Here is a 12967-nt window from a genome sequence, read left to right on the forward strand (position 1 = left end):
GGTTTGAAGTTGATATTAAAGAACTAGCTGAGCAGATTGATACTTGTACATATTGTAAGTTGAGAGATATTTCTGCTTTTTACTAATTCATTCAGCGCTTATTGCTCTTGTAAACACGCTTTTGTTTCCCACATATTGGATAGATGTTACTCCATAATTGCATTTGGGTTTCATTTTATAGAGCTAAAGTTTTACCAAGTTACTATTTTTTACTTGTTTGGTGATTCATTCACACAACACTGCTTGTTGAAACAATTTATTGATATGCTATTACACTAATATTTGCTTCTTGTGCAGTGCCGTCATAGAGTCATCCATGAACATGTACTGGAGAGTTATCAATGAGGCGAGGAGGCGTCTAGGGCAGTTGACCATCACATGTGATATTTAAAATTTTTAATGCTCATTTTGCAAAGTTTATAATATAATGCTGTTGTTTAATCAGATGAATTCTTGTTTATACTATTGTAGAATGATTATACTACTAGTTTATTTATGAGGACACAGAATTATTGATTTCATAGGAAGCCACGTCAGCACTGCTTGGTTTTGTAAATGGACAACTTTCTTTCCACAAACAATTAAATGCGTATTGTCATTGGCATCGCCGCTTTATTAACTACCCAATTGTTTTCAGACCAAATTCTTAACAGTTTGGAAAATGAAAAAACTCTTGAAATTTGTTTCCTCATGCCAACCCTCCAAATTTCATTCGAGGTTTTACTGCGATCGCCCACCTTCTTCTCTCTCCAACCATCCTGGTGCGTCTTGCTCTGGGTTATGCATGCCAATCATCTATATCGAGTCTTTTGATTGCGTCTTTTTATTTGTGTGAATTGGGTATGCCAAAATGAGAGGAAAATTTGGTCCAGTTGAAGAAAGACTACTGTTTGGCTATTTTGTGGTTTTTATAATTCCTTAATGTGATTGTGGTTATGAACAAAGTGCCCAAATTCGGATGTAATTATCACATCCCTAAGAATCTCCTTAGGTTTTTGTTTGATCTGCTTCTCAATTACCTCCAGGACCACTTGCTTATTATAAGAGTCTCGTTAATCAAGGGAAGTTGAAACATGATTCTTACCAGGAAAAGGTTGTGTTCCAACTCGAAAATCTACTCCAGAGGCTCCACCAGTATGAGAGAGATATGGAGGAATACCATGTGAGCTTATGTTTGAGATGATGCTCGTCTTTTTCTCCATGATTTACTGTCCTTTTGCAGGCAAACCTTGCTAAGTGGGAAGAGAATCGGGAAAATGAGAGGCGGAGACTATTGTTGGAGGAGGCCAAGACAAAACAGCAGGGTGGTGGATCATCAACCGTGAGCAGGAGACGGAGTTTTATGAACAAGTGGCTGTCACGGTGAGGCAAACCGTTCCATTCTCTCCATTGCTCGTATTGAGCTCTGCTTTACTGGTGTTTCTTTCCCGCATTCCTGTATTATTGGAGTTTGTCTTGATGTAGCACAAGTGCTGATAGTGTTGAGCCCGGCGTGGGAAAGTGGGTGTCATATCTGAACAGAGAAAAGAAACTAGATGTGATGGTTGGGCAGCGTCCTACCGCTCCTCCGGCCCCAAAAGGATTGTACATTTATGGAAATGTTGGAAGTGGTTTGCTACTTCATCTTACTTGATCTTTAATATGGTCGCTTGATTTTGTCTTATATCTAAGTTTACTTCATGATCTGTTTCCAAATTGTGAATTTTCATGGTGGAGTCTTTCTCATGCAGGGAAGACAATGCTAATGGACATGTTTTATAGTGCCACAGGGGGAATTGTTCAACATCGGAGACGGCTTCATTTTCATGAGGCAAGTGCTTGCTTTCATGTTTCACTAAACTGTAGTAGTATATATGGATGATCTGTTCTTGAGATAATAAAGTGGCACGGTTTAGTTTGTTTTATCAGAAATCCTGATCATCTAAGATTAAAATCGGCAGGCTATGCTTCAAATTCATGATCTCATGCATAAAGTGTGGAAGAGTCGAAAGATGGAGGAGTCTTTTCAATCTAGCATTTCCAACTGGGTTATGAATCTTCCATTTGATACAAAAGTTAAGGAATGGCTGGTTGAAGAAGAGAAATATAAGCAAGAGATGAATATGAAAAATATTCTTCCAGCTGTTGCCGACAAGTTTCTCACTGATGCACAAGGACATCGAAGAGGAGCCAGTATTCTATGCTTTGATGAAATACAGGTTTGACAACTGTGCCCGCCCCCTCCAAATTTATCTCATAAGCAACTCACCGAGTAATGTTTAAACCTTTGATGTAGTATATAGGACTTGCACAATTTTAATTGTGTCATTACACTATCTTTTCTCTGTTTGTGTCCTCTGAGCTGAGAAGCTCAACATCTTGGTTTGTTTTTCTTTCTACAGACAGTTGATGTATTTGCTATTGTGGCCTTATCTGGAATTGTGAGCAGACTATTAAGCACAGGAACTGTTCTTGTCGCTACAAGTAATCGCGCTCCCAGGGATCTGAATCAGGTTCGCCTCAGCTAAAATCTTCTAGATTATGGGCCCTCCTGTCACGGTTTCATTCTCTACAAATAAAAAAAATCTCTTCCCGTTCAGGATGGCATGCAGAAAGAGATATTTGAAGAACTTCTGGCTAAAATGGAGGATCACTGTGAAAATGTTCTGATTGGAAGCGAAATTGATTACCGGCGTCATATAGCATTGAGTTCATCTGATCAGGCAAGAACTTGTAACCTCCATTCTATACGATTGGTGTATAATTTTTTATTATGTGAAATATATGATCACATTGAGCAAATGAGTGAAACTCGAGCAAGTAGTTTAGGTTCAACCTTGAACTTGGTAGTTGAAGAGTGTAATTAGATAGACTTGCTTAAAATGTGTTTCACTGATATTGAGTCTTTTGGTGAGTGATCAGACTCATTACTATTGGCCTCTCGATAGTACCAAAACGAAGGAATACGAGAGTATATGGAACAAGATTGTCGGAGAGTCTGGAGAGAGGGTTACTTCTCAAACTCTTCCGGTGATGTTTGGAAGGTACCAAAGTGATAAGAACTAATCAATATATATCTGGCTTTTGATTTGATATACGTGATGAAATCATATTTTGGCAGAACATTGGAAGTGCCTCAGAGCTGCAACGGGGTGGCACGGTTCACATTTGAATATTTATGTGGCCAACCGGTATGCTCCAACGTTCGGGTCATATGTTTTGCAATATATTTATACCTTTTTCTAAATCAAGCCTAGATTACCTTACATTGTAAATTCTACTTGTTGAATCCAATTGAGGTGTGCTAAGGTTTTTCCCCTGTGTTAGTTATCTTATTTCCTTTCCTGTAATTAGTCTCACATAACGCTTGCAGATTGGGGCAGCTGATTATATTGCTATCGCCAAAACCTTCCATACAGTCTTCATTGCAGATATTCCTGTTATGAGTATGCGTATCCGAGATAAGGTAACTATTTCTCGTCTTATTACCTTCACAGAAATTAATTCTGAGCTAAGCTTTGATGAGCTAAACAATCATCCTTTTTAGGCCAGAAGGTTTATCACCCTCGTCGATGAACTGTACAATCACCATTGTTGCCTGTATTGCTCTGCTGCTGCTTCCATCGATGATCTATTCCAAGGAACTGATGAGGGTGTGCTGTTTGATTTAGAAAGGCAAGCATTCATGAATTGCTTCGTTTCACCCTTCATCGACACTTTAGCTACCCTCAACCTTCTTCACTCTGTAATGATTGTGTTTTCATTTTGCTTTGCAGCTTTCAATTTGAAACAGAAACAGAAAGCACGAAACTGAGACGAGATGTTTCCTCAGAAGGCAGTGTGAGTTCAGGAGGAACAGCCACTGCAATAGTTTCCCTTCTATCTGGTCAAGAGGAGATGTTTGCATTCAGAAGAGCTGTGAGTATATTTCCTTCTGCAGTTCCTTATACATCCAAGATGAGATTCTTTTCCTTTTATCCGGTTTCTAGTCGAGCAAATAAGCATGAATCACGTCCTTGTCTTCTTCTTGAGGAAGATATCCAAAACTCATCAATCCGGATAAACACCTAGCATGAACATGACGGTATATGTAGATATATATAAATATGTATACATTCTTGAAGACATATAAACACAAAATGCAGTGAATTGGAAATGTAGCTCTTATCTGCAAAAAGTTAACAGATGAGCAACCATTTTCTTGATTTCATGGATTCAAAATGCTACTCCCTATTTATTTGACTGGATTCTTGATCACTATGTGCTGCTAGAATCTAAAAGATGTTGAATTGTTGCAGGTTTCGCGTCTGATTGAAATGCAGTCGCCGTTATACCTTGAAGGCATACGCTATATTCATCCTTATTACCAAGGAAAGGAACAAGGTTCAGAGATGGGCATCCATAGATAATACCGTTCTTTCTTAAGATGTACTACTAATTCTTATTTATGGAACTACTGTCTGACCATTTTGGTCTATTAGTAGATACATTCATTAGTGTTTGGAGAATAAAAACTTTTTGATTCTTGAATACATGTATTTTTATGGTAGAATTGAAGGATCTTACTTCTTAGCATATGATTTGAGATTGTGTGTTCACTTTTGTGTGTGTGTGTGTGACAGATGCCTCTTATCAACAATGACTTATTTTCAAGTTTAGTTTTCCATAATCTGATTTTTAAATCTTTCAAAATAACTTGACAAAAAATTGAAAGGCCTAATACGAAACACCAAATGGCTTGCACTACAATTATACTAATACTAGTATTTATTACTGTAACAGTGACATTCATATTAATAAATTGTAAATATACTAACATAGTTTGAATCTCAACAAATGGTGACATTTCATTTTCAGTTCTAGTAATGGTAATATTAAAGTAGTAGTAGTAGTATGAGATAGTATCTTATTAATGCAACAAAATCAGACTCTGCAACTTGCAGATATTAACCACAGGAAAAATTCATCCCCTCATTTTATGTGAGTCTGTGAAGAGGGAAGAACAAAGTCCCACCTCACCTTTTTTTCTGTTCCTCACATAAAAGAACACTTCATTGATACCTCCGCATCCATCCATCAAACTTAGATTCTTACATTCATAGCATATCTAATTACTATATCCATATTATAATTATATGATTGCTGATGTACCATCTTACACTATTTCCCCTAGGTAGGCCTACTATCTCGATTTTTTAACGAAGATTTAGAATATTTTCCTATATGCTCACCTAACCAGTTGTTAACAATGGAGTTTCTGCCAACCCATTTGCCCAAAATCGAATCTTTTCCCTCGTTACCTTTATCATTCCTCCTCGAAACATGAAGTTTTGTGTTGAAATTATCACACGCACAGAGAAGCAAGGCAACTCTGTGTGATACAGTTTTTCTCTTTCTGCTTCTAGGTTTCTGGAGATATTGAATGATGGGTGGTAGAGGAGAAATGAAATCTCTATCGCTCAAGAAAGGTAGTAGGACTTTATCAGATTCTCATTTGGGCCTTCATTGGAGCAATCAAGATTGCAACTTTCATCCAGGTGGTGGGTTGTTTGCCTCTGTCCAAATGGGAAATGAAGGAAATGGGGGTCTGAAATTACCCTGTGCTGATTTTCTACTGAAATATGTTTCATTGCCAGAGGAAAATGGCTTGGGGAAAAAGAAGAAAAAAAGAGGGCTTAAGCTAAAGATTAAGATCCCTAATCCCTCATTAAGGAGGTTAGTTAGTGGTGGAATTGCTGGGGCGGTTTCTAGGACTGTTGTTGCTCCTTTGGAGACGATTAGGACTCACTTGATGGTGGGTAGCAGTGGGCATTCCACAACTGAGGTGTTCAACAACATTATGCAAACAGATGGATGGAAAGGATTGTTTAGAGGGAATTTTGTTAATGTGATTCGTGTTGCACCGAGCAAAGCCATAGAGGTAAGAGGAGTTATAGGACGTCGTCGATTGTCTCAACTTTGATTTCCAGTCTCTCTGTTTTTTAAGCTTTACATGGTTTGTTGTTAGCTGGTGTTCATTGTAAATACTGCTACTGCAGTGCATTCAGCAACGCTGTAGCTTGAAGTACTTAATTTGTAGAGATACGCTACTGAGTTTGGGCACTTAAATGGTTTATATAATGAGGTGTATAAATAGGTATCTTATCACTGTGGTATATGTATTGAATTGTAAATCTTGTATTTTGTGAAGGTTGGAAAAAATGAGATTTAAGAGGGTGAAGTTGCAACATCTTATGTACTTGAATCTGTCGATTACTGTGGCAGCTTAAAAATCTCTAGCAGTTTCACATTGACACGGTCACACGGTATACAAGTTACTCTCATGATGTAGATTTTAATTTTATTCTTGTTATTGTATTCCTCCCTGAGTTCTGTATGTTCTCTAGGAATCCCACAATCTTCCTACCCACATAGCACTCCAATTTTCTGTGTCAAGATCAAGTTCACAGTTTCTCTAGAGAGCAAGACCTATTACGCAACAATAAGTAGGTTTTCTCGAGATGAAAACTCTCTAAAGTGGAATATGTTGTTTCATGTCCGAGTAGAAACTACCTATATCCAGCTCCCAGCCCCTTGGTTATATATGCCTTGATTTTCAATCTAATTGCAAAATCATTCACAAACCAAATCATGTCACTTTATAACTTTGGACCTTGCTGATATTTCTGTTTCTATTTATATGATTTTTTAGTTGCTTTGTACTCCTTCCTAGCTCTGCTGAATTCGTTTTTTTTTCATGTCTAATTTTGACAAAAGATATGATCATCTCCCTCAATATGTCCTACTACTATTTAATTTATTTGCTTTCACCGATTGGAGATTTAAGCACTGTTTCCTGCTAAATATTGAGCACCATAAACACTTGTGCTGATGTGCATATGTTTGCTCTTACACATAACCTTGAATCATATGTTTGCTCTACCCTTTCTTGAAAACTACACTTTCTGTTGCAGTTATTTGTTTATGATACTGTCAACAAGAACTTGTCTTCAAAACCCGGTGAACAGCCCAAATTACCCATTCCTCCTTCTCTAGTCGCAGGCGCCTCAGCTGGGGTCACCTCGACACTGGTCACCTACCCCCTCGAGCTACTCAAAACTCGACTAACCATACAGGTATGTAACTAATATACTTCATATCTGAAGTTGTTTTCAATTTCCAGACCATTTATGCTACTCGCTCACAGACAGGAGTCTACAACGGTCTGCTGGATGCGTTTGTCAAAATACTGCAAGAGGGTGGTCCGGGAGAGCTCTACAGAGGCCTCGCCCCAAGCCTCATTGGAGTTATTCCTTATGCTGCCACCAACTACTGTGCGTACGACACTCTACGGAAAGCCTACAGGAAAGTCTTCAAAGAAGAAAAGATTGGCAATATAGAAACACTCTTGATCGGGTCAGCAGCCGGCGCTATTTCTAGCACTGCCACGTTCCCTCTTGAAGTTGCGCGTAAGCACATGCAGGTAGGGGCTGTGAGCGGGAGGCAGGTGTACAAGAACGTGCTGCACGCTCTCGCCTGCATCCTCGAACGAGATGGGATAGGAGGTTTGTACAAAGGGCTCGGCCCGAGTTGTCTGAAGCTGGTGCCTGCTGCTGGGATATCTTTCATGTGTTATGAAGCATGTAAGAAGATTTTGGTGGAGAAAGAAGAGGATGCATAGGGAAATCTGTTTTGCAGAATAAATTCCTCAGGGGTTTAAGTTTAACCATGTCAATTGACATTTTTACAGGTTTCTTTACAAATTTTGTTTTAGTGTAGGAATATTTGCTCGGAATTGTAGTATGTTTTTGAGATGAGAATCGATATGTTTTTTTTTTGTTTTTTTTTTTGTTCTCTGTTTGCTTGAACTTATTTTGTGTAAATGAGGTATTTTTGGGTCGACCTTGTTTTGTTACATTTAACCCTTTTGTTTTTTGTAATGTGATGGAGCTCAACCAATGGTTAATACCAATCAACTAGATGGATCCAATTCGAGCAAGTTTCCAAAACTCAAAAGCTTGAAAATAAGCCTAAAAAGGCTTGAATTTAGATAATGTTAACTAGATATTATACCAGAAAGCATAATCAAAACTAACATGGTTTCCAATTTCTACATAGTACTAAGTTATAGTTACTGATTATCATAAAGTCCAGAGCCTTTGTCCTAGCGGCAAGGAGCTTAGACATTATTGCATTAGGTGCCGAGTCCGAGCCCTTTTGTAATTTAGTTAATTTAAAAAAAAGTTACTGATTATCATAAAAGACATCACCGACAAGATTAGTCTATGTTTACCTAGATTTGACTTCATAAACATGTACTGTCATTCTACTCTTTGCCTCTGCCATCCTGTTCATTGAAATCCTCCGACTTTCCCAACAATATCTCAATCTACAAGAATGAAAAGAAAGTATTTTTGCAACAGAAGCTCTAATGCAAGGAAACTAAACAAATGAGCAGGAATCTCGTAGTGTTGTAGCCAGCCATCTTTGCCTTGGGAAAGGGCCTAGAGCCCGGCTCGTCCCTCATGTCTTCCATCAGTGTCCTGATCTCTTTGTGCATCACAAAATGTAAATATGTTTGTTTACCACATAAACAAACACATCATATGTATATAAGATACTATCTTAGGCATGTCTGCATCTTTTTCACATCTACAAACTCGAACGAGCAAGCATGTCATACATCAAGAGCTCTAATTTCTTGAATTTGGATGTTAAGGGGAAATGGCAACATACTATATTTCATTCCATGATCCATGGCAACCTCCTCTCTCTAGCAGCAACTTACATACAACAACTCAAGTTCTAGCAGCAGCTAATGCATTCTACAATAATCTAACTGCACACCATCATCAACCGGAGAAGAAGCTAGCTCGACAGAATCAACCCCTTCTCAACATGACAAGAGTGAATTAAGATCCAATGCAGCATTGCCTTGAAGGGAAACTCTTCATCACCCTCTCACTTGTATTCTTCACATCCAACATCTGAACATCACATTCCTACTTTCTTCCCTCTTGCGCTCCTGCAGTCGTGTTCTTCAGTATCTGCAAATTGTATCCGATTTAGGAGTAAGAACGCGTGACTGGGTGATGTATTCACAAGATGCTTTTCTCAAGCACAAAGAGCCGTTCACAATGAATGACTTCTTCATTCACAACATCTTCCAAACAATTTTAAACACTATGGCAAAAAGAATTTTGATTTCTAATAGAGACAATGAACGACATGACAAACGAGACACTATAGGCATAGGATCTAAGTTTTTTCAACTTCAAAAGACTAAAACATTTAGTCCACGGATAGAAGGCAATAGAATCGAGCTGCGTACAATGTCTATACTACATATTCCCATTCGATAAGCTATCTAACCTTTCATGTATCTTGAACAATGAATCACACAAGGTTATACTTTATCCAATGCCTTATTTCAAATCCCCATGGTTAGGCAAAAACATGAAGAGCAAGTCATTGTGACAACACATACACGAGCTCAAATTGTTCTACGAGTTTCTTGAAAACAAGGTATTCTTGAACAAAGTAGGAGTAATAGTACTAGCAAGCAGCAAAAATCAAACTTGTACCTGTCTAAGCATTTGGTTCTCATTTTGCAAAGTGGAGAGCCTCTCTTCAAGCTCAGCATTCTTAGTTTCTAACTCCTTAACTCGAGCCTCCAAATCGATCAAATACGCCTTCTTCCTCTCCCTCGCTTGCTGAGCTGAGACTCTATTCCTCAACAGCCTTACACCAAAAAAATAAAAATTGAGCGTAATTACCAAAATGCACTTGACATATAACCAACAGCACCAAGACAAAAACCTCTTAAGTCCCTAAACAGCCCAAATGCATGACTAGTCTGTTTTCAATACCCATCACAATAAGGCTAAGCTCATCCTAATTTTGAGGGGACCCAAAGAATATGTTCGGACAAGAGATGACATGGCTTGATATGATTGGATAAGGATACGCCTTAATTACTTAACATACCGTTTTAACCTCTTGTTTTCTTTGTCAGCAGGGCTCCTCCCTCTCCTCTTCGAGCCGGCAGCTGACGGCTGAGCGGGCCCCGCTAACAAACCTCCATCCCGGCCAGAGGTTGTCGTGCCGGCTGCCTCCGCACCCATCTCCGGCACTCTTCTGATCTCATCATCACTCTCCATTCCTTCACCAAGATTCAATTTTGAAATGAGGAGTACAAAGTATATTCTTTGATCCGTTATAATTCACCGAAATGCACCCGAATCCGAATAATACAATCTCACATACTTCCTAAAATTGATCAACATCGCTGACTCATTCTAAGCTACGATCTTTGATCTTACTACAACCTAAAAAAAAAGAGTTTTGATTTACAACAAGCAAACAGTGGTATTGTTTAAGAGCAAAGAAGAAGAGCTCTACTCTTCTTGAGAGAGAGAGAGAGATCAAACGGTGCTATTATCAGAGAGCAAAGACTGAAACTTTCTTTTTAATGAAAAGTGAAAACCAAAACCATTCAGAGATAGTAGAAACTAAAGTACACAGCATCATGTGAAGCCATCTCACTAATGCAGCACGTAGCAAAAAAACTTAAAAAGAATCCATTTTGGTAAGGAAAAATGAGTTTTGAGAAGCAAATCCAAATAATACCTTCTTTAACTTCAGCGTTAAGGGCAGAGCTAGAAGATCTCTCACTGCTAGAAGGCAGAGAGCTGGCGGCGATAGAACTCGTGGCTTGCTCTTGCATCTCTCCAACTAATAAAAAATTGCGGCAGGAGAGAGAAAATAAAAAATTTGTTTCAGAGAGAGAGAATGTAGGATGAGTGGTAATTCAGAGAGAAAAAGAGCGGGACGTAAATGTTGGAGAGACAAGAAAAGAGTGAAGCAAGGAGAAAAAAAAAACAGAAAAGAGTGAAGCTCTGAACTACAGTAACCGTTAGATAGATCTTAATCCGACGAGGCAGAAGCAACGATCGTGGCCGTGTTTGAGCCATAACGTGCTCGATTAATCAAAGGTCGATGAGGCGGTAACGTGATGATGTTTAATCCGTCCGATTATAATTGTGATCAGACAGTTGTGATTTGTTGGAGTAGGTGCATTGAATTGGGACCACAGTATACTCTATTTTTGGTCAGGAGAAATGTAATTTTTGCTTTGACCCCTCTGAATTTGAAATTTCACCCCGTTCCAAAGAATTTGTCTTATTTTTTCATTTCGGTTCATTCCACATCATTTGTCTCATTTCACTTTTACCATTTGTTTTATAGTGGAGCATATATTCCACTAACTCATTCCTACTCATATTTTATTATAAAACTAATATATAAAAATAAGACCCGCATTCCACTAACTTTTTCAACTCACTTTTCATTACATTTCTTAAAACTCATGTCTGGTCAAAGTGAGACGAATTATCCGTGACAGAGGTGTACTACTTGAGAATCTGAGATCATATTAATGCAAGGGTGATGAGATCATAGTAATGACGGAAGAGAAACTAATAACTAGATGATAAGTAATTTACAATTAGGAATGTCAACTTAATCCAATTCAATCAATTTCGGATCATGCACACTCGATTTCAAACTAAGCATTAGTACAATATTTAGTATTTACTTGAATTTATCTAAAATTAAGGACAAAATTCAAAAATAAATGAATGTTTTAAGTTATGGTCTATGTTTTGTCATGGGCGGATACACATACAAATGACTAATGACTAATGGCTTAAGCCCTAGAGCATCTCCTATGGCGCCCCTCCGGTAGGACGTCCGGTCGGACACCGGGAAGGGCGACGGGACGTCCGCCGTTGGGAGGTCGGAGGTCGGATACGGACGTCCCGTGAGGACGTCGGGTGTCCTCGGACGTCCCGGCGACGGGCGGGCGGACGTCCGCCACTGTGGCTTCAACTCGGACGTCCGGTCGGACGTCCCGTTTTTATTATTATTTTTTTTTGTTTTGAAACTCTATATATACGGCTCGTTGAATTTTATTTCATTCGCACCACTTGCGTTAATAACAAGTTTCTCTCTCTACATCTATAATTTCAAGTATATCTAGAATGTCTAGTGAAAGTGATAGCGAGAATGAGTTGGAGGTCGCTGTTTCAGGTGCTATACAGAGGCTGCTACAACAGAGGTTGCAGCGGCGGCAGCAGGCGGCGGTACCTCGGCCGATCCATCGTCGAACTCAAGTACCCCGTGACCACATTGCTGCACATATTCGGTTGTATGCTGACTACTTCGCTCCGCAACCGCGTTTTGGGGAAGCCTTATTCCGGCGACGCTTTAGGATGCATCGTCCGCTGTTTCTGCACATCGTGGGTGCTTTAGAGAGTAGATACCTGTTTTTTAGGATCAGAGAGGATGCAGCTGGCAAACCCGAACTCACGCCCTTGCAGAAGTGCACTGTCGCAATCAGACAACTGGCGTATGGAGGCGCGGCCGACATGTTCGACGAGTACCTCCACATTGGCGAGTCGACAGCAGTCGAGTGTCTGCAGAATTTTTGCGCGGGCGTGAGAGCGATATTCGGGGAGCCGTATCTTCGGAGTCCGAGCCCCGAAGACTGCCAGATGCTGATAGATATGCATGGGTCGGTGCACGGGTTCCCTGGGATGTTGGGCAGCATAGATTGTATGCACTGGGAGTGGAAGAACTGCCCCGCCGCCTGGAAGGGGATGTACACTACCGGCTTCAAAGCCAAGCATCCCACGATGATCCTTGAAGCTGTAGCTGACTACCGGTTGTGGATATGGCATGCTTATTTTGGAGTCGCCGGGTCCAACAACGACATCAACGTTCTCCAGTCGTCGCCCCTGTTCAACGATCAGTGCAATGGCGTTGGTCCCGCCATCAATTTCGTCGCCAACGGCAACCAGCATAATATGGGGTACTATTTGGCAGATGGGATATACCCAAACTGGCCCGTCTTTGTGAAGTCAATCAAGCATGCGATCGGACAAAAGAAGACATACTTTGCGAGCCGTCAGGAAGCAGCGCGCAAGGATGTGGAGCGGGCATTTGGTGT

The 12967-nt window shown here is 39.8% G+C and overlaps 3 protein-coding genes across 4 annotated transcripts; 2 read left to right on the top strand and 1 right to left on the bottom strand.

Annotated features, from left to right (window-relative positions):
- The first annotated feature begins 592 nt into the window (after positions 1 to 592).
- On the top strand, positions 593 to 4531 carry LOC121741819 (putative ATPase N2B). 2 transcript variants are annotated; one of them, XM_042134743.1, is made up of 14 exons: positions 593 to 761; positions 1026 to 1162; positions 1223 to 1362; positions 1465 to 1610; positions 1731 to 1810; positions 1941 to 2198; positions 2382 to 2492; positions 2580 to 2702; positions 2902 to 3023; positions 3101 to 3170; positions 3353 to 3445; positions 3527 to 3654; positions 3756 to 3897; positions 4278 to 4531. In XM_042134743.1, exons 1-14 carry the CDS (start codon positions 662 to 664, stop codon positions 4386 to 4388), a joined length of 1761 nt encoding a protein of 586 aa, XP_041990677.1. In that variant the 5' UTR covers positions 593 to 661; the 3' UTR covers positions 4389 to 4531. The 2 variants fall into 2 exon arrangements, with proteins under 2 accessions (XP_041990677.1, XP_041990678.1); XM_042134744.1 differs by having other exon boundaries at positions 623 to 761; positions 1088 to 1162.
- Positions 4532 to 4928: 397 nt separating this feature from the next.
- Positions 4929 to 7858, top strand: LOC121742318 (adenine nucleotide transporter BT1, chloroplastic/mitochondrial-like). The gene is made up of 3 exons (XM_042135425.1): positions 4929 to 5899; positions 6933 to 7094; positions 7166 to 7858. The coding sequence occupies exons 1-3, from the start codon at positions 5402 to 5404 to the stop codon at positions 7637 to 7639; spliced, it is 1134 nt and encodes a 377-aa protein (XP_041991359.1). The 5' UTR covers positions 4929 to 5401; the 3' UTR covers positions 7640 to 7858.
- Positions 7859 to 8548: 690 nt separating this feature from the next.
- LOC121810714 (transcription factor HY5) lies at positions 8549 to 10816 on the bottom strand. Its single transcript, XM_042211465.1, has 4 exons — positions 10588 to 10816; positions 9946 to 10120; positions 9543 to 9699; positions 8549 to 9005 (listed from the first exon to the last, which is right to left on the bottom strand). The coding sequence occupies exons 1-4, from the start codon at positions 10682 to 10684 to the stop codon at positions 8961 to 8963; spliced, it is 474 nt and encodes a 157-aa protein (XP_042067399.1). The 5' UTR covers positions 10685 to 10816; the 3' UTR covers positions 8549 to 8960.
- Positions 10817 to 12967: the final 2151 nt, after the last annotated feature.

Source organism: Salvia splendens, chromosome 7 (genome assembly GCF_004379255.2).
Source record: "Salvia splendens isolate huo1 chromosome 7, SspV2, whole genome shotgun sequence".
Classification (NCBI taxonomy): domain Eukaryota; kingdom Viridiplantae; phylum Streptophyta; class Magnoliopsida; order Lamiales; family Lamiaceae; genus Salvia; species Salvia splendens.

What these genes read in the sequence shown, in the direction of transcription:
- LOC121742318 (XM_042135425.1), top strand. Translation starts at nt 5,402, where the DNA reads ATGATGGGTGGTAGAGGAGAAATGAAATCTCTATCGCTCAAGAAAGGT. An exon ending in CACCGAGCAAAGCCATAGAG is followed by an intron (nt 5,900 to 6,932) that starts GTAAGAGGAGTT and finishes TTTCTGTTGCAG; the next exon opens with TTATTTGTTTATGATACTGT. An exon ending in AAACTCGACTAACCATACAG is followed by an intron (nt 7,095 to 7,165) that starts GTATGTAACTAA and finishes ACTCGCTCACAG; the next exon opens with ACAGGAGTCTACAACGGTCT.
- LOC121741819 (XM_042134743.1), top strand. Translation starts at nt 662, where the DNA reads ATGAAAAAACTCTTGAAATTTGTTTCCTCATGCCAACCCTCCAAATTT. An exon ending in TTATGGAAATGTTGGAAGTG is followed by an intron (nt 1,611 to 1,730) that starts GTTTGCTACTTC and finishes TTTCTCATGCAG; the next exon opens with GGAAGACAATGCTAATGGAC. An exon ending in GACGGCTTCATTTTCATGAG is followed by an intron (nt 1,811 to 1,940) that starts GCAAGTGCTTGC and finishes TAAAATCGGCAG; the next exon opens with GCTATGCTTCAAATTCATGA.
- LOC121810714 (XM_042211465.1), bottom strand. Translation starts at nt 10,684, where the DNA reads ATGCAAGAGCAAGCCACGAGTTCTATCGCCGCCAGCTCTCTGCCTTCT. An exon ending in GAAAACAAGAGGTTAAAACG is followed by an intron (nt 9,700 to 9,945) that starts GTATGTTAAGTA and finishes TTTTGGTGTAAG; the next exon opens with GCTGTTGAGGAATAGAGTCT. An exon ending in AGAACCAAATGCTTAGACAG is followed by an intron (nt 9,006 to 9,542) that starts GTACAAGTTTGA and finishes TACAATTTGCAG; the next exon opens with ATACTGAAGAACACGACTGC.